Below are 20,408 nucleotides of genomic sequence, written 5' to 3' on the forward strand. Positions count from 1 at the left end.
AGGAGTCTCCGATCGGGTCGACCCGATAACGTGCCTGAACGTTGGGCTTATTTTCCCTGAAGGCCAGCACCAGTTCTGGAGGAGTCTCTAGTACCTTTCACACTGAGGAATAACCCGCGTTTAATCCGCGAATTTAGCGTGTCCGCTGTTGCGTTCACACTGCCGACCCGGGCTGCCGCGTCAACTGACTCGCCTTTCGACCCGCGGGTCGCAGTGTGAAAGGGGCTTCTGTTTCCCACTGAGCTGGTGCAGTTCTCTGTTTGCCCTGCAGGGGGCAGAGCTGCTCTGAGCAGCGCCCCTCCTGACTCCGCCCTCTGCTCCTTCCTCCCAGCTCCAGCTACTCCTCGTCGGCGTCCGACTCTGAGAGGGAGCAGCAGGAAGGAGTGATGTCACGGCGCAGCCTGCGGCTCGATGACGGCCTGCTGGACCGCCATCTGCCTCACAACAGCGCCTCCTTCAGTGTGGGAGGAGTCAGCTGGAGGAGCAACAGGTCAGAGGTCGCCTGTTTTAACAAAGAAGTCTCATAACCTCCACCTTCTCTAACCTCCTCCACCTCCTCTTTCTCTAACCTCCTCCACCTCCTGCAGGTCCCTGAAGTCCCGTCCCTCCCAGCGCCACTCGGCCTCCTGCTCGGAGCTGCTCCACCCTAACACCACCCCCCGTAAAGCGGCCGGCCCCTCGCTCCTGAACAGCAGCCTCCACAGCGTGGCGTCGGACGCCTCCCTGATCTCCTCCCTGCTGGACGAGTCCTCCATCCAGGAGAGCACGCTGGTGGGCACCTTCTGGGGTACGGCCGCCTCCTCTTTCTGCTCCTCATGAACCCCTCAGAACCCCAGAGCCGGTCTAATGCTGCTCTTCCTCCTCAGGTCTGGACCACGACGTGGACCCCAAAGGCGAGTTCCTGCTCCCCCCTGTTTGTAATGACTTTGGTATCTTCCTGTAGGTTTTTTTTCTTTGGCATCTCCCTGTAGGTTTTTTTTCTTTGGTATCTCCCTGTAGGTTTTTTTTCTTTGGTATCTCCCTGTAGGGTATCTCTTTGGCATCTCCCTGTAGGGTTTCTCTTTGGCATCTCCCTGTAGGGTTTCTCTTTGGTATCTCCCTGTAGGGTTTCTCTTTGGTATCTCCCTGTAGGTATCTCTTTGGTGTCTCCCTGTAGGGTTTTCTTTGGTATCTCTTTGGTATCTCCCTGTAGGTATCTCTTTGGTATCTCCCTGTAGGTTTCTCTTTGGTATCTCCCTGTAGGTATCTCTTTGGTATCTCCCTGTAGGTATCTCTTTGGTATCTCCCTGTAGGTATCTCTTTGGTATCTCCCTGTAGGTATCTCTTTGGTATCTCCCTGTAGGTATCTCTTTGGTATCTCCCTGTAGGTATCTCTTTGGTATCTTCCTGTAGGTTTTTCTTTGGTATCTCCCTGTAGGGTTTCCTTTGGTATCTCTTTGGTATCTCCCTGTAGGTTTTTCTTTGGGATCTCCCTGTAGGTCTGTGTTATTATTGAATTCTACAAAACCTGGTGTGAAACCGGTTCTGTACCCGAGCAGCAGAGTCTGGTTCTGGTGTTTTTATATAGTTTTTACCTCCTGATCGGAGCTCAGAACTTAGATCTAACATGAGTTAAAGGTGGTGTTATTTCCTCTTTAGTGTTGCAGCTCTGCATTAACTATATTTTCTTGCCGTTTCAGCCTCTGCTGCAGGGGGGGGGGGGTTCATGTGATGTTTAATGAGCAGTCGGACTCACTCTGACCGTCCTTTACAGAGAGCACCATCATGGCGGAGGAGAGCAGCGTGATGGAAACCTCTCTGACGGCTTCACGCTGCCGCTGTGCCAAACAGTCGCTCAGCAGGGTTTACTGTCAGGACTGCAGCGGTTGGAGCGCGCCGAAGGCCGACTGGTCGTCCGGAGAGCCTGAAACCAGCGTGGTCTACTGCAGAGAGCGGGGCCGCAGGACAGGTGAGGCTGCATGGAGACGTCTGATCCTCCGAACATGAAAGCAGGCGTCTGTGACCTTTTCAGGGTGAAACGGAAAACAAACTAACTCCACCCACATCCGTCACACCAACCGAACCCACATCAGCCGGTCGCTGATCGGTTTGTTGGCAGCTGCAGCTCTTCTGCAGACGTTTAGGCTCCACCGACGTGCTGCTCGTCTTTTAGCAGGTCACAGAGAGCCCGCATTAGTGGGCGGGGCATAAAAGGGCCAAATATGTCACCTTTTGAGGAAAAGAATTCAACATGAACCTAAGGGCCTCGATATGCTTCTCCGCGGTCACGGAGAGGCTTTAAACCTTTCGAAGTTCTCCGTCGGCCTGTCGGATACCCGAGGCAGTTCACCTCCTGATCAGTAGGCGTCGCTACGTTAAACGACCCAATCTCGCAACGTGTGTGGTGAAAGTCATTGATTGATTAGCCGCATTCCCACTGTAGGAACATTCGGCAGTTCCTGTAACCTTTTCAGGAACTGTTTTTTCCCACAATAGCCGCTTTCGCACTGTAGGAACCTTTTTCAGGTCTTATAACCTTTTAATGAACGGGGCCGTTTTCTTCTGCATTCGCACATACAGGAACTCGGGACCACGGCCCTCAGTTCCTGGAACCATTTCAGCCCCTTCTCCTCAGCTGGGGCTGTTCTGCTGTTCTGGTTTCCATAGGAACACATCTGATGGAGGTGTTTGGTAGCTCCGCCCCTTGTCATGTTGTCAGGCTGAAATGTTTCCTCATACCACACGGACACAACCTTGGCGTGTTTAATAAGTTAAACCTCCACGTGGTCTCCTTTGTCTGCGGCGCTCTGCTCTCCTTCCTTCATGAAACCAAGAAGTAGGGCCTGCGCTCCATCCTGCGTCTCCTGACTCTCTGTGAGCTCTTCCAGCCTCCATGTTAGACGCACGATGTGATAGTCCATGATTAATATCACCATCATGCAGACCATGAACACGGTGGCCTCCCCGCTCTCCATGTTAGCTTCTTGGTGGTGTTTTTTTTTTCTTCTCTCCTTACTTTTACCGGGTTTTGTTTTGTTCTGTTTTGTTGTTGAATGTGGCGCTAAAGTAACACGTCGCTGTGACGCATCAGACCCTATCAGGTCCGACTCATGTGGGAATGCAAACTGAAACAGTTCCGCTGGGGAAGGACGGCTATTAGAGCGGAATTCGAGGAGGACCGTTCTTAGAACAGCTCTGTCCGAATGCGGCGATAGTTCACCTTCCGGCTCCGTTCCGCTCCTCACAGTGAACGATGGCGACAGAGAGAGAAAGACTGTTGTTGGAGCTTGTTGAAATGCAAATAACTTTGACCAAATGTTGGTCAGTAAACTCTTTAAAAAATGGCGGTTGTTGTTGTTCTGAGAGGAAGGAGCTAAACCGGAAAAGTGATTCCGGAAATTATGTTGTTAGCCGACCAATCACAACCCTTGGAGTCTCCGCGAGTCCCCGTCTCCTCGACGGATAGATAGGCGTCTCCCGGAGGGTCTCCGTAGGTGACCATAAATCAGCCTTAAGTTGCCTCCAGAATGCTTTCTTTTAAAGCAGCTGGGGACGTTGAACAGGAACCAGAAGTTCGGATGCGTTTCAGGCCACAGAGGTCGCCCCCTGCTGGCCTGGCAGGTTTAAGCCCCGCCCCCTGCTGGCCTGGCAGGTGTAAGCCCCGCCCACATCTTTAAAGCACAGGTGAGCTCTTTAATGGAATCAGAGTTTCAGTCGCACACTGAGGTGAGCTCCACCTGGATCCCTCAGCTGAGCGTTTCCCCGGTAACGGCCTGTTTTGTGTACGCCTGTATGTAAATCGGCGCCTCCTGCATCGCCGCCGCCGCCGCTCCGCCCGTTTCTGTTCAAGCTTTGACTCTGCGGTTGGGCTCTTCCAGATGTGCTGCAGCTGTGGCTGAGCTCCTCCGTGCCGTGCGTCAGGAGAGCGGCGGCCCGCTGCGTCTCTGCGCTGCGGCGCACCTGGCAGGTGTGTCGGCGCTCTGAGGTCAACACGCAGGCCGACGGAGGTAAAGCCCGTCCTTCTGGGGAAGGCGGGGCTCACCTGTCCACCCCCCGTCCTCTCACACTGAGGTGTTCTGCTGAGTCACCCCTCACCTGCTGGGCTTCCCCTCCCACAAACTCTGCTTCTTCACTTTGGCTGTTTCCCTGGTGAAATGCAAATCCCGCCCCGCCTTCCCGTGGCGGTCAGCCTGGAGGACGGGCGTGTTGTGGCGAGTCCTGACTCTTTGCTCTCTGTTGCAGCTCGATCCGGCCAGTGTGGAGCCATGAGCCTGACGGAGCCGAACCCGAAGGAGCTTCCTGCCAGCGGATCTCTGTGTGAGTCCTGAGAAAGTTTGACACGTTTGTATCTGCGGAGCTTCAAATGCAGCATTTGAAAAGGTTCTCGGCTCCCAAAGCTCTGGGAAAGACTTCAGTTTAAGGTTTTACATCACAGAAACGCAGCTTTCATATCACAAATGTGACTTTCAGACAGGAGTTCTACCTGAATCTGACAGTTTCTACAGGACTTAAAGGGTTTTTAACCACTTTAACAAACATGCAGAAAGCTGAAGATGATCTCTGTTTGAATCATTAATGTTTGATATTTAAGTTTAGGGACGTTTGTTCTGAGTGAAGAAGAAAGGTTCAGGTCAGTCTTCACGTGTGCAGTTTAACTTTCAGCAGGTGAACAAACGGTCCAGTTTGTGTTGATCAGAACACATCATCCTGAACACGTCTGACCCGTTACTGCAGGAGGCCGGACATCAAACCTGTTCACATCAGAGGGGAAACGGCCTCTCTGTGGAAGATCGACGGCGTTTCAGCAGGTTTTTCTGAACCTGAAACGCGCCACAAAGACTCATCGCTCTGATTCTTGTATGATGTCGTTTCTTTGAGTCTGTCCGTTAAACTCACTGCTGACGCCAACAGGTGACGACTGTAAGGAGAAGCAGCTCTCTGAAACCCATCCTGTCGCCTCCTCCTGGTCCTCCTGGTCCTCTGCGGCTGCCCGTCTGTTGGAGCTCACCTGCAGCGCTGCCGTTTTTACCGGATCAATAAGTAAAGCAACCGTCTGCAGATGTTTCCTAAAGAGTAACTTCAGTCTGCAGATGTTTCCTAAAGAGTAACTCTGGTCTGCAGATGTTTCCTAAAGAGTAACTTTGGTCTGCAGATGTTTCCTAAAGAGCAACTTCGGTCTACAGATGTTTCATTAAGAGTAACTTTGGTCTGCAGATGTTTCCTAAAGAGTAATTTTGGTCTGCAGATGTTTAATTTAAGAGTAACTTCGGTCTGCAGATGTTTCCTAAAGAGTAACTTTGGTCTGCAGATGTTTCCTAAAGAGTAACTTTGGTCTGCAGATGTTTCCTAAAGAGTAATTTTGGTCTGCAGATGTTTCCTAAAGAGTAACTTCGGTCTGCAGATGTTTCCTAAAGAGTTACTTTGGTCTGCAGATGTTTCCTAAAGAGTAACTTTGGTCTGCAGATGTTTCCTAAAGAGTTACTTCGGTCTGCAGATGTTTCCTAAAGAGTAACTTTGGTCTGCAGATGTTTCCTGAAGAGTAACTTTGGTCTGCAGATGTTTCCTAAAGAGTAACTTTGGTCTGCAGATGTTTCCTGAAGAGTAACTTTGGTCTGCAGATGTTTCCTGAAGAGTAACTTTGGTCTGCAGATGTTTCCTAAAGAGTTACTTTGGTCTGCAGATGTTTCCTAAAGAGTAACTTTGGTCTGCAGATGTTTCCTAAAGAGTAATTTTGGTCTGCAGATGTTTCCTAAAGAGTAATTTTGGTCTGCAGATGTTTCCTAAAGAGTAACTTCGGTCTGCAGATGTTTCCTAAAGAGTTACTTTGGTCTGCAGATGTTTCCTAAAGAGTAACTTTGGTCTGCAGATGTTTCCTAAAGAGTAACTTTGGTCTGCAGATGTTTCCTAAAGAGTAACTTTGGTCTGCAGATGTTTCCTAAAGAGTAATTTTGGTCTGCAGATGTTTAATTTAAGAGTAACTTCGGTCTGCAGATGTTTCCTAAAGAGTAACTTTGGTCTGCAGATGTTTCCTAAAGAGTAACTTTGGTCTGCAGATGTTTCCTAAAGAGTAACTTTGGTCTGCAGATGTTTCCTAAAGAGTTACTTTGGTCTGCAGATGTTTCCTAAAGAGTAACTTTGGTCTGTAGATGTTTCCTAAAGAGTAATTTTGGTCTGCAGATGTTTCCTAAAGAGTAACTTCGGTCTGCAGATGTTTCCTGAAGGGTAACTTTGGTCTGCAGATGTTTCCTAAAGAGCAACTTCGGTCTGCAGATGTTTCATTAAGAGCAACTTTGGTCTGCAGATGTTTCCTAAAGAGTAACTTCGGTCTGCAGATGTTTCCTGAAGGGTAACTTTGGTCTGCAGATGTTTCCTAAAGAGTAACTTTGGTCTGCAGATGTTTCCTAAAGAGTAACTTTGGTCTGCAGATGTTTCCTGAAGAGTAACTTTGGTCTGCAGATGTTTCCTAAAGAGTAACTTTGGTCTGCAGATGTTTCCTAAAGAGTAACTTTGGTCTGCAGATGTTTCCTAAAGAGTAACTTTGGTCTGCAGATGTTTCCTGAAGAGTAACTTTGGTCTGCAGATGTTTCCTAAAGAGTAACTTTGGTCTGCAGATGTTTCCTAAAGAGTAACTTTGGTCTGCAGATGTTTCCTAAAGAGTAACTTTGGTCTGCAGATGTTTCATTAAGAGTAACTTTGGTCTGCAGATGTTTCCTAAAGAGTAACTTTGGTCTGCAGATGTTTCATTAAGAGTAACTTTGGTCTGCAGATGTTTCCTAAAGAGCAACTTTGGTCTGCAGATGTTTCATTAAGAGTAACTTTGGTCTGCAGATGTTTCATTAAGAGTAACTTTGGTCTGCAGATGTTTCCTAAAGAGCAACTTTGGTCTGCAGATGTTTCCTAAAGAGTAACTTTGGTCTGCAGATGTTTCATTAAGAGTAACTTTGGTCTGCAGATGTTTCCTAAAGAGTAACTTTGGTCTGCAGATGTTTCATTAAGAGTAACTTTGGTCTGCAGATGTTTCCTAAAGAGTAACTTTGGTCTGCAGATGTTTCATTAAGAGTAACTTTGGTCTGCAGATGTTTCCTAAAGAGTAACTTTGGTCTGCAGATGTTTCATTAAGAGTAACTTTGGTCTGCAGATGTTTCCTAAAGAGTAACTTTGGTCTGCAGATGTTTCATTAAGAGTAACTTTGGTCTGCAGATGTTTCCTAAAGAGTAACTTTGGTCTGCAGATGTTTCATTAAGAGTAACTTTGGTCTGCAGATGTTTCCTAAAGAGTAACTTTGGTCTGCAGATGTTTCATTAAGAGTAACTTTGGTCTGCAGATGTTTCATTAAGAGTAACTTTGGTCTGCAGATGTTTCCTAAAGAGCAACTTTGGTCTGCAGATGTTTCCTAAAGAGTAACTTTGGTCTGCAGATGTTTCCTAAAGAGCTGGCCTTCAGTTCCTCCTGAAGCGCACGTTTCAGAGTGTGGAGTTACTCTTTATTCAGCTGAAACGGCAAACGGAACATAAACGTGTTGTTGGCTCTGCGAGCAGCTTCTAACATCTGGTGTGACTCCACTTTGCTCCTGAGCAGCTTCTAACATCTGGTGTGACTCCACTTTGCTCCTGAGCACCTTCTAACATCTGGTGTGACTCCACTTTGCTCCGGAGCAGCTTCTAACATCTGGTGTGACTCCACAGCTCGGCTTCTGTCTCAGAGAGCAGCTGCAGCTCTCCGGCCTCTCATCAGGACCGTTTTCTCAGCCTCTCTGAGAGCCGGACGCTCTGCAGGTTTAACGCCGCCGCGTGTGCTCCTTGCTCATTGGTTTCCTTTTCTTGCTTTTAGAGGATGCAGGTTTAACTCCGCCGCATGTGCTCCTTGCTCACTGGTTTCCTGGTTCTTCTGATTTTAGAGGATGCAGGTTTAACTCTGCCGCGTGTGCTCCAGGCTCACTGGTTTCTTTTTCTTGCTTTTAGAGGATGCAGCTCTGCAGGGCTTGAATGTCTCTCTGTTGAACCTGTTTCTCTTTTTTCTGTAGTGGATCTAACAAGATGCACAAGAAACAGTAACTCTGTGTCCGTCTGTAAGTTGGTGAACCTTCAGCGGGGCCGAAGATGTTAAATATTTCATTTTTAAAGCCTTAAAGCTGTGGACTCGGCTCAGAAAACATTAAAGTCGGTGCACAGAAACCTTAAACTGTTGGATATATTCACTCAGACCGGATAAAACGGTGCGTTTTCTTCCTTTTCTCTGGTGAAAGCAGCGGGATGAGTCCCTGCTGCCGGGCCTGAACCTGTGCTGTGCATCTTGTTGGATGTTTTAGTCAGAATTCATTAACCCAAAGACCTTCTGACCCGACCGGCAGCTGAAACCTGGAATCATCTGCTGATCCCCGAGTCTGTTTCTGTGTCTTCAGGTCGGACGGGGTTCAGGTGGCTCTGCGGAAGATGGCGTCACATGACCGCCAGCCCTCAGCTGACTGGGTGAGTTTAAGCTCAGAATGTGGCTTCATCTTCAGGATTTAGTTCTTTGAGTAAAAAACGGGACCGTGGACACGTTCTCAGGAACAAATGATTCAAACTAATAAAGTCTGACTGTTTTAAATCTGTCTGAAATCTAAACTTTTGTTATTTTGGTGGGATGAGATATTATAGGATGCACTTTATTGATCCCTGAAGGGAGATTCAGTCGTCCAGCAGCAGCTCGCACGATGGTGACAGATTATGATAAAGTAGTTGTTCAGCTGGTGAATACAGATTTAAAGAGTGCAAACCGAAAGGATTGGGTGTGAAAACTCAGGTTAAAAAGTCAGGAAGTGATGAATAAAAACGGGCTCATGCTGCTCCGGGAGTCCAGAGCCAGTCCTTAATCCTGGTGTGGATTAAGGACCAGTCGTGTCAGCATTGGTTGAGGTGAAGTCCACAGGAGCCGGGAAAGGATTTAAAGTCATGGTGTTGGTTCTGGTTCCAGGGGTGGACCACCGAGAGGGGCTCAGGCCACCTGCAGAGATGCTTTAATTCAGTGTTCAGAGTGGACGTTCTCTGGTCCACTTTAAATGGATCCTTTGATAAAAGAAGTGGCTCCTAACCCAGCTTCATTAACTCAAACTGAACCGGCAGAACGGGTTTAATGGCGGCTGTGTTTCCTGTCTGCAGGGTTCCTGTCAGACTCTTCGTCGGGCTCCTCCCTCTGCTCCTCCTCTTCAGTAAGTGACGGAGGCTGTGATCCAGTAAAGGATTTTTATCGACTCTGTTCGGGTGTCCAGGGTCTGACGGGTCCTCCATCTTTCTGGATCCAGTTTTATTCAGACTTTCTCATTAAATCAAATGCTTTGTTTTGTCTTCTCTCTGCCAGGCCTGTGCTGGTTCGGTCCAGCCGGTTTTCCTTCGATCCTTCCAGGCGTTAACGTCACAGCTTGGATGACGGCGGTCCCTGACGGCCACAACCTCTTGCCCTCTGAGAGCCAATCAGTAGAGTCGATGGCGGCGCGGCTCCAGAGTCCGTCTCCACCGGCTGAAACGGAGCCTCGGGTACAGACTGAACCGAGCACAGCTGTTGATTCTGAAGAGGTTTAAACTTGTTGGGATAACTATCCTCAGAAGAGCTGCAGCTTATCTCTCTTTCCTTAAAGGGAACATCTTTAAGGTTTTTTCTACAGTCCTCCTCCCGTCTGCTTGGGTTCACGTCCTGTCAGCTGATCGGTTAAAGGAGAATTCCGGCTATTTTACAAACATATCCCATCTGCTGGAGACCCAGGAAAGTTGGCCAAAGGGAAAACCGCGAGAAATTTTCATGCCCGCTGCGCAAAGTTGTCCGATTGCGCTGATTTCCATGAAAGCGGGCTCTATCGGGCAAGCGTTTAACCTTTCCTGAGGCTCTTAACGTGTATCCAAATACTTTTGACCGAATTGGCCGTGGTGTCAGCAGCAATACAATTCAACCCAGCGGCCAACCATAAAAGACCATTTTGGAATACTATAGTGTATGACTTCGGCGATTCATTTGTGCGCACGCCTGTGGAACACGGAAGCTGAGAGAGGTAAGGTGCGCTGTTTTTGAAATCTCAAAATGTATAATGTCTGTGATAGCTAACGGTATGGTTAGCCGCTGGGTTGAATTGTATTGCTACTGACACCACGGCCAATTCGGTAAAAAGTATTTTGATACACGTTAAGAGCCTCAGGAAAGGTTAAACGCTTGCCCGATAGAGCCCGCTTTCATGGAAATCAGCGCAATCGGACAACTTTGCACAGCGGGCAAGAAAATTTCTCGCGGTTTTCCCTTTGGCCAACTTCCCTGGGTCTCCAACAGATGGGATATGTTTGTAAAATAGCCGGAGTTCTCCTTTTAATGTTTGGTAAAATTGTTGCAATAGTGGAATTTTATCAGTTTGAACCAGAGAAAGGGCTCCCAGAGGGGTTGAAACCGTAGGGAGGTGTTGGCGCGTTGAACCGGGGTTCAGGACGTTGGTGAGGGTTCGGACACTCTGAGCTCTTGTATCCTCGGAGTTTTGATTAAAAAGAACTGGAGGACGCTGCTTTCTAAACTTTGCAGTTTTCTGACTGATCTCAGGAGCTTCCAGCGGCGGCGGGCGACTCCGCCCGGCTCGTCCGTGTGGAGCAGAGTCTGATGGCGCTGTGGGAGCGGGTGGAGGCCAGAGGACGGCGGGTGGAGCAGAGATACAGAGCGGCGCTCCGGCTCTACGCCGACCTCCATCGGCAGCAGCTCCTCGCCTCTCAGAGCGGCGGCGCCGAGCCGTGGATCAGCGGCCTGGTGGAGCTGCAGCTGGCTCGGATCCGCAGACGTCTGGACCAGGAGAGACTGCGAACGGAGCAGGTGGGAAACGCCACGAGACAGGACGTTTTTTTTATTTAATTATTTATTTTTGGTATATTTTCAATGACATTTGAGCCATTTTTGACTTTTTTTTTTTTTTAAACATTTTTTATATTCATAGAAATGTCTGAAAAGTTTTTTTTGTTTTTTAGCACATTTTCCTAATTAAACATTTATTAAATTTAATTGATTTACAATTAAACAAATTAGTTAATCCGCAGCTAAAAAAAACTAAAATGAGCTGAATGATCAGTTGGCTTTGAGTTTCCTGAGGATCGGTCTGACTGCAGGTCCGATCGGGTCGGTTCTGAAACCAAATGTTCTGGAGAAGGAGCAGAAGCTTTTGCTCTGACGTTCTCTTTGTGTCCGCAGCGCCGGCAGCAGGATCTGTTGCAGCAGAGCAGGCGGACGTCCCGTTTGGATCGGTTGGAGCTGCAGCTGCAGGCGCTGGCGGCCAGAACGCAGGTAGAACCCGTCGGGCCGGTTCAGGGTCACGTTTGGGTCGGTTCAGTCTGACTCGGAGCTGCTGCTGTTTGTGTTGTGCAGCAGGTGCAGGCGACGCCAGAAGCTGCGGCGGGCTCGGAGACGCTTCCAGCTGCTGTCGGGTAACCTTCGTCCTCCTCTTCATCGCTTTTAGTTCAGTTTCAGCGATAAACAAATCTCATCTCAGGCCACCTCAAAGATAAAGTCCAAATGAGTCCAATTAAATAAAGTCCAAATGAGTCCAATTAAATAAAGTCCAAATGAGTCCAATTAAATAAAGTCCAAATGAGTCCAATTAAATAAAGTCCAAATGAGTCCAATTCATACAGAGACGGTTAAACAGTTTCCAGCTCAGGAAACCAGCAGATCGCACTCAAACTTCCCTCTGATCCAATCCCCCGTCCTGAGCTGCACAAGGCGACTGTGGGAGGAAAAAACAGGAAGTAACCTCCATCAGAACCAGGAAGAAACCTCCATCAGAACCAGGAAGAAACCATCATCAGAACCAGGAAGAAACCTCCATCAGAACCAGGAAGAAACCTCCATCAGAACCAGAACCAGGAAGAAACCTCCATCAGAACCAGGAAGAAACCATCATCAGAACCAGGAAGAAACCATCATCAGAACCAGAACCAGGAAGAAACCTCCATCAGAACCAGAACCAGGAAGAAACCTCCATCAGAACCAGAACCAGGAAGAAACCTCCATCAGAACCAGAACCAGGAAGAAACCTCCATCAGAACCAGGAAAGAAACCTCCATCAGAACCAGAACCAGGAAGAAACCTCCATCATCAGAACCAGGAACCACCTGCCTGGACCAGCTGGGGGCCGAGAGGACAGGAAAGAGGGGACAACGAGCACCGTAACACCAGGCCAGAGACACCTGCTGAGAGAGAGAAACACAAGTTAATGACAGCAATGATGTCACATGTACATGGAGAGGTGCATCATGGGAGCTCCCCCAGCAGGCTGGGCCTATAGCAGCAGAACTATGGGATGTTCCAGGGTCACCTGAGCCGTCCCTAACTATAAGCTTTATCAGAAAGGAAATAAGTAATAAGATAAGTACAGCTGAGTATCATCAGCATAGCGGTGGAACTTTCTGCCATGCTGTCTGATAATGTGACCTAATGGAAGCATGTAGAAAGTGAAAATAACGGTGTCGTAGTTTTAATGTTGAAGGAGCGACGGCCTGACGTTGTAACTTCCTGCAGTGATGGCGTGGACCGGCCGTCCCATGATGCCTTGTTGGAGGAGGTTTCTCGTTTGGAGACGGCGCTGGGGGACGTCAGGCGGGACGTGAAGAGTCTGTCCACGTGTCAGGACTGGTGCCGCCAACTGGACAGAGTCCAGCAGACGGTGAGTGAGGCCGCGCACATCTGGACACATCTGCGGCAGCAGAAGAACTTCTTATCTGAAGCGGCAGGAAATCTTTGAAACTCAAAGCCTCGTCTGCAGATTTCAGATCAGGTCCGGGAGGAGGTCCGGGCTCTGATCTACGGCAACCAGCTGACCGCCGGAGGAGACGCCGCCGCCGCCGCGGCCGCCCCGGCCGCCCCAGAGTCGCTGCTGCAGTGGCTGTCGCAGCAGTTCGTCAGCCCCGCCGACCTGCAGGTGGCGCTGGCCTCCCTGGAGCTCAGCATCCTGCAGAACATCAGCCTGCAGCTGGAGCGGCGGCGCGGCGAGGACACGGAAGGAGGAGCCACTTCGGACGCTGCGGGGACCGCCGTGACAAAGGAGGTGAGAGGAAGCGTCTGTCCTCGGCTCCTGATGAGTTACATCTGCAGCAGGTTTAACGGAGTTACAGTGGGGTCACATGGCACTGAAAGGATCGGATTATTGGCTAAATAACAATCAGACTGAGTTATTAAGTGCATGTAGACGCCTTAATCTGACTAAGAATTGGATCTGATCGGATTCAGACCCCGAGATAACTGGGTTGAAAGTCACTCTAAACCTGCTCGTAGACCCTGAAGCACGTGGTGAATCAGACTTTGCGTTCTGCGCATGCTCCAGATGTTTTCCCGGGGTCGTGACCCGGAAGTCAAAGGAGACGATATTCCTGTTGTTGTCGCCGTCAGAAAGAAACAAACAACGCGATGGAGAATGCTCCGTTGGGCATCGCGTTTGTGCAACAAGCAGCTCATCACAGAGCAAATGTAGAGGGACGTAGCTTCATCTGGCTCTGCGTTCTCCATCTTTCTCCAACGCCTGAGTTTGTTGTTGTTGTTGGTGGTGAAGAGGTCAACAGGAAGTGGCTCTATTAGCAACAGCTGGAATGGGTACAGCGCCACCTATCATACCGGGGTATGACACGCTTTGTGCCTCTGATCCCATTCATTCACCGCCACATATCCAAGGAGAATTACCCTTAATAACTCATTCTGATTGTAATTTAGCCAATAATCCGATCCTTTCAGAGTCATGTGACCCCACATTTATTTCCTGTCAGTTATGAGTCTGTGGCAGCGCCTCTTGGCTTTAATGAGTATCCGTACGGGTTCGGGTCTCAGAACCGACACAGCGGATCTGGAGCTCTGAGCATCTAACGGCTCTCTTCCAGTCGGCGTTTTATATTCAGCGTGTTGACACGTGTGTTCCAGGAAATCCGTGCGATGGTGGAGAGCGCGCTGCGGCGTTTTTCTGAGGACCGAACCGGCCTGGCAGACTACGCTCTGGAGTCCGGAGGTCAGAAACAAACTCTCCCAGTTAGTTTAACTTCTGCTGTTAGTTTAAATTGGGTTTTATTTAAGAACCGGACCAGGTTTAGGTTAAGGACTGACTGACGGCTGTGTGTCTGCGCTCGTCCTGCAGGGGGCAGCATCCTGAGCACTCGCTGCTCGGAGACGTACGAGACCAAGGCCGCCCTGCTCAGCCTGTTCGGGGTTCCTCTCTGGTATTTCTCTCAGTCTCCTCGAGCTGTGATCCAGGTAACTCACCTGCCCAGCACCACACACACCGTCTGTAGTGTCACCTTCATGTGAGCTGACTTTATATTTAAAGGGACAGTTCGCCTCTTTTGACATGAAGCTGTATGACATCCCATATCAGCAGCATCATTTCTGAACATCTTCTTACCCCCTGCTGCGTCCTGTGAGCAGAGTTCCAGCCTCGTTTTGGTGTTGATGAAGGTAGCCCGGCTAGTTGGCTGGGGTTTAAAAAATAAAGCGTTTTGCTTCTCAAAACAATATGCGTTCAACAGAGTAATACATTTGCATCACAAAATGGTTCTCCAGGAAAAAGTCAGACCTCACAATCTCTTGGCCCTATTTTCTCTCCGGCTAGTGCCATGTATAAAATATATTTAATATGTTTTTATAATATTTTACAAAAATACAATATTTCCATAATAGTTTATAAATATATTATTTTAAAATATATTTATTATAATAAAATATCATCATGATAAATATTATTATTATTATTATTATTATTAGATAATAATTTTATATTATAAAATATATTAAATAATAAATAAAAAAAACAATAATGTATTAAATTTGTATCACTGCCTGCTGTGTAGACCGAGCAGCCCCCTGCTTCTGAGCAGCAAACAGCGTAACAGGCGCGGCTGTCGGCAGCAGGCAGTGATACGAAGGGAGAGAAAATAGGGCCAAGCGATTGTGAGGTCTGACTTTTTCCTGGAGAACCATTTTGTGATGCAAATGTATTACTCTGTTGAACGCATATTGTTCTGAGAAGCAAAACGCTTTATTTTTTAAACCCCAGCCAACTAGCCGGACTACCTTCATCAACACCAAAACGAGGCTGGAACTCTGCTCACAGGACGCAGCAGGGGGTAAGAAGATGTTCAGAAATGATGCTGCTGATATGGGATGTTACACAGCTTCATGTCAGAAGACGATTGATAATCCATCAGATAGGGATGTGAACGCAGGACTTTTCCTGCTCAGAAGGTTGATAATCCATCAGATAGGGATGTGAACGCAGGACTTTTCCTGCTCAGAAGGTTGATAATCCATCAGATAGGGATGTGAACGCAGGACTTTTCCTGCTCAGAAGGTTAATAATCCATCAGATAGGGATGTGAACGCAGGACTTTTCCTGCTCAGAAGGTTGATAATCCATCAGATAGGGATGTGAACGCAGGACTTTTCCTGCTCAGAAGGTTGATAATCCATCAGATAGGGATGTGAACGCAGGACTTTTCCTGCTCAGAAGGTTAATAATCCATCAGATAGGGATGTGAACGCAGGACTTTTCCTGCTCAGAAGGTTAATAATCCATCAGATAGGGATGTGAACGCAGGACTTTTCCTGCTCAGAAGGTTAATAATCCATCAGATAGGGATGTGAACGCAGGACTTTTCCTGCTCAGAAGGTTAATAATCCATCAGATAGGGATGTGAACGCAGGACTTTTCCTGCTCAGAAGGTTGATAATCCATCAGATAGGGATGTGAACGCAGGACTTTTCCTGCTCAGAAGGTTAATAATCCATCAGATAGGGATGTGAACGCAGGACTTTTCCTGCTCAGAAGGTTAATAATCCATCAGATAGGGATGTGAACGCAGGACTTTTCCTGCTCAGAAGGTTAATAATCCATCAGATAGGGATGTGAACGCAGGACTTTTCCTGCTCAGAAGGTTGATAATCCATCAGATAGGATGTGAACGCAGGACTTTTCCTGCTCAGAAGGTTAATAATCCATCAGATAGGGATGTGAACGCAGGACTTTTCCTGCTCAGAAGGTTAATAATCCATCAGATAGGGATGTGAACGCAGGACTTTTCCTGCTCAGAAGGTTAATAATCCATCAGATAGGGATGTGAACGCAGGACTTTTCCTGCTCAGAAGGTTAATAATCCATCAGATAGGGATGTGAACGCAGGACTTTTCCTGCTCAGAAGGTTAATAATCCATCAGATAGGGATGTGAACGCAGGACTTTTCCTGCTCAGAAGGTTAATAATCCATCAGATAGGGATGTGAACGCAGGACTTTTCCTGCTCAGAAGGTTGATAATCCATCAGATAGGGATGTGAACGCAGGACTTTTCCTGCTCAGACGGTTAATAATCCATCAGATAGGGATGTGAACGCAGGACTTTTCCTGCTCAGACGGTTAATAATCCATCAGATAGGGATGTGAACGCAGGACTTTTCCTGCTCAGAAGGTTAATAATCCATCAGATAGGGATGTGAACGCAGGACTTTTCCTGCTCAGAAGGTTAATAATCCATCAGATAGGGATGTGAACGCAGGACTTTTCCTGCTCAGACGGTTAATAATCCATCAGATAGGGATGTGAACGCAGGACTTTTCCTGCTCAGAAGGTTAATAATCCATCAGATAGGGATGTGAACGCAGGACTTTTCCTGCTCAGAAGGTTAATAATCCATCAGATAGGGATGTGAACGCAGGACTTTTCCTGCTCAGACGGCTGATAATCCATCAGATAGGGATGTGAACGCAGGACTTTTCCTGCTCAGAAGGTTAATAATCCATCAGATAGGGATGTGAACGCAGGACTTTTCCTGCTCAGAAGGTTAATAATCCATCAGATAGGGATGTGAACGCAGGACTTTTCCTGCTCAGAAGGTTAATAATCCATCAGATAGGGATGTGAACGCAGGACTTTTCCTGCTCAGAAGGTTAATAATCCATCAGATAGGGATGTGAACGCAGGACTTTTCCTGCTCAGAAGGTTGATAATCCATCAGATAGGGATGTGAACGCAGGACTTTTCCTGCTCAGACGGTTAATAATCCATCAGATAGGGATGTGAACGCAGGACTTTTCCTGCTCAGACGGTTAATAATCCATCAGATAGGGATGTGAACGCAGGACTTTTCCTGCTCAGACGGTTAATAATCCATCAGATAGGGATGTGAACGCAGGACTTTTCCTGCTCAGAAGGTTAATAATCCATCAGATAGGGATGTGAACGCAGGACTTTTCCTGCTCAGACGGTTAATAATCCATCAGATAGGGATGTGAACGCAGGACTTTTCCTGCTCAGACGGTTAATAATCCATCAGATAGGGATGTGAACGCAGGACTTTTCCTGCTCAGACGGTTAATAATCCATCAGATAGGGATGTGAACGCAGGACTTTTCCTGCTCAGACGGTTAATAATCCATCAGATAGGGATGTGAACGCAGGACTTTTCCTGCTCAGACGGTTAATAATCCATCAGATAGGGATGTGAACGCAGGACTTTTCCTGCTCAGACGGTTAATAATCCATCAGATAGGGATGTGAACGCAGGACTTTTCCTGCTCAGAAGGTTGATAATCCATCAGATAGGGATGTGAACGCAGGACTTTTCCTGCTCAGAAGGTTGATAATCCATCAGATAGGGATGTGAACGCAGGACTTTTCCTGCTCAGAAGGTTAATAATCCATCAGATAGGGATGTGAACGCAGGACTTTTCCTGCTCAGAAGGTTAATAATCCATCAGATAGGGATGTGAACGCAGGACTTTTCCTGCTCAGAAGGTTAATAATCCATCAGATAGGGATGTGAACGCAGGACTTTTCCTGCTCAGAAGGTTAATAATCCATCAGATAGGGATGTGAACGCAGGACTTTTCCTGCTCAGAAGGTTAATAATCCATCAGATAGGGATGTGAACGCAGGACTTTTCCTGCTCAGAAGGTTGATAATCCATCAGATAGGGATGTAAAGGCAGCAGAAGCTCCACTCCCGCTCCGTCTCTTTCCTCCTGCAGCCTGATGTCCATCCAGGGAACTGCTGGGCCTTCAGAGGCTCCACGGGCTTCCTGGTGATCCGGCTCTCCATGAGGATTCTGCCCACCGTCTTCACCCTGGAGCACATCCCCAGAGCCCTGGCGCCCAGCGGGACGCTACGCAGCGCCCCCCGAGAGTTCAGCGTCTACGTAAGAGAGCGCCGCCTGAGCTGCCAGGCGTACGGTTTAGCTCCGGCCGCATTCAGAGCGCAGCGTCTGTGATTGTGTTCAGGGTCTGGAGGACGAGGGCCAGGAGAGGGGGACGCTGCTGGGCACCTACACCTACGACCAGGACGGAGACGCTCTGCAGATGTTTCCTGCCTCTGTGAGTCCTCTGTTTACTGAGCTGCTCTTAAACGCAACATCAACACAGAAATAGACGGATGGAGGTGGTTACTGAAGGTCCGAGTCTGTCAGAGCCCCCAAAAACCTGTGTTTGAACCAGAGGTTGGGCGTGAGGTTGGGCGTGAGGTTGGGCGTGAGGTTGGGCGTGAGGTTGGGCGTGAGGTTGGGCGTGAGGTTGGGCGTGAGGTTGGGCGTGAGGTTGGGCGTGAGGTTGGGCGTGAGGTTGGGCGTGAGGTTGGGCCGTTTAACATTTGTCGCAGGAAAATAAGAATCATGTTTTATCTAGGGCTGGGCGAGTTAACTCGTTGATTATTTAACATCGATAAATATTTTATCGCGCATTAACGCCGGTTTTATTTAAAAAAAACATTTTTATTGCTCAACCCGCTACGCCACGGACCACCCCTGTTTTATCATTCATTTTATTGTTGGAAAAGTCTGCTGCTCACAGGCTTTTATTCTGTAAAAGTCTGTTGCTCACAGGCTTTTATTTTGTAAAAGTCTGTTGCTCACAGGCTTTTATTTTGTAAAAGTCTGCTGCTGTCTGCTGTGGAACAGGAAAAGAAAGTAATCGGCGGATCCACCAAACATGGAGAAGGGTACGGAACTTTTACTCGGCCATTTTCATTTTAAAGTTCTTCCAGACGGCGGAGTCGACAGAACCAAAGTCATCTGTAAACACTGCCAAGTTGAATTGTCTTCTCAGCGTAGTAGTTCCAGTCTAAAATATCACTTAAAGGCAAAACACACAACTGATAGCAGCAAGTCATTCAAGGAAACAGACAGTGGAGCGAGGCTTCTACATAAAAACTACAGAAAGATGCTGATGTTAAAAGTGTGTTTGCACATAAATGTTATGGCACTTTCATTCATATGGCAGCACATTTAAAATAAAGCTAAATGCTAAAGGCTATACGCTACTTTTGGATTCATTTTTGGATTTTGCGTACAAATGCGATTAATCGTGATTAATCAGGGAAATCATGTGATTAATTAGATTAAACATTTTAATCGTTGCCCAGGACGAGTGATTTTTAAATAATTTCTCAGTGTTGACTCTTAAAAATAATAAATAAGATGGAAGCGTCTGACTCCCGTCTCTGAACACGTACCTTCTTCTTCTTCTGTTTCAGGAGGAGAACGACGGAACCTTCCAGATCATCGAGGTGCAGGTTCTGTCCAACTGGGGCCACCCGGAGTACACCTGCATGTACCGCTTCAGAGTGCACGGGGCGCCCGGCGCCTGAAGCGGCGTGGAGACGAGTCTGAGCCCGAGCCCCCGCAGCCTCGCAGCGCTCTGAGGCCGTTTCAAACGCACACCTGAAGCGTTGTCACGGAAACGAGCGCTCAGAGTTCTGCGTGACGTCATCGTTCTGTTGATAGTTCTGTTTCAGCTGCTGGTTTTCATGTTTTTTACCCTTTTATCAGGTCTTTGTGTGGTTTGAAAGAATCTGTTCGTCTTTTTTTAAAGCGTTTCATGTTTCCCGTTCCTCCGTCCACGCTGCGGCTGAACGGCCGGCACAAACGCGACGCCTCAGCCCAACTCTCTGCCCAAAGTTGGTGCTTTTTATCTGTGCTGCTGCACTTCTGTCGCAGCAGAAAGTGTTTTTACAGAATCCGGTTCGATCAGGAGGAACTGCAGCCTGTAACAGGTGAGAACCGCCGTCAGAAACGCTTTATTATCAGCCGAATGTTCAGATTAACAGCCACACGTTTCCCTCCTTCCCAGCTGATGTTCAGATTTCGGAGTGACCTGTAAAGATGGCTCCTGCTGTCAGCCGCCGCTGCAGGATAAAAAGAAGAACTGCTGATATGAAACGAGTTGATTCTGCACTGAATCAGAAGCTGACATTTCTGATGAGTTTTTATTTCTTTTTCTACATAATGTGTCTTTCTTTGTTTTGTATGTGACTTCAAAGTGAAATATTATAATAAAGATGTGACTTGAAGTTTTCTGAATTTATTTATTATTCATTTTATTTATAATTTATTATTATTATTATTTTTTTTTTTTTTTTTTTTTAAGAAATTAACTGAACTTCTTCCCCTTTTTAAGAGTTTATTTACTT

At 47.7% G+C, this 20,408-nt stretch overlaps 1 protein-coding gene across 1 annotated transcript; it reads left to right on the forward strand.

Annotated features, from left to right (window-relative positions):
* The first annotated feature begins 362 nt into the window (after window positions 1-362).
* On the forward strand, window positions 363-20,243 carry LOC142374491 (uncharacterized). Its single transcript, XM_075458214.1, has 21 exons — window positions 363-490; window positions 588-787; window positions 867-893; window positions 1,754-1,948; window positions 4,222-4,296; window positions 4,891-5,030; window positions 7,595-7,754; window positions 8,381-8,447; window positions 9,120-9,169; window positions 9,319-9,494; window positions 10,537-10,800; window positions 11,173-11,265; window positions 11,347-11,405; window positions 12,499-12,643; window positions 12,743-13,024; window positions 13,888-13,972; window positions 14,099-14,214; window positions 17,977-18,144; window positions 18,227-18,319; window positions 19,473-19,991; window positions 20,069-20,243. The coding sequence occupies exons 1-20, from the start codon at window positions 387-389 to the stop codon at window positions 19,584-19,586; spliced, it is 2,613 nt and encodes an 870-aa protein (XP_075314329.1). The 5' UTR covers window positions 363-386; the 3' UTR covers window positions 19,587-19,991; window positions 20,069-20,243.
* The last annotated feature ends 165 nt before the right edge of the window (window positions 20,244-20,408 follow it).

This window comes from Odontesthes bonariensis, chromosome 23, assembly GCF_027942865.1.
Source record: "Odontesthes bonariensis isolate fOdoBon6 chromosome 23, fOdoBon6.hap1, whole genome shotgun sequence".
NCBI lineage: Eukaryota > Metazoa > Chordata > Actinopteri > Atheriniformes > Atherinopsidae > Odontesthes > Odontesthes bonariensis.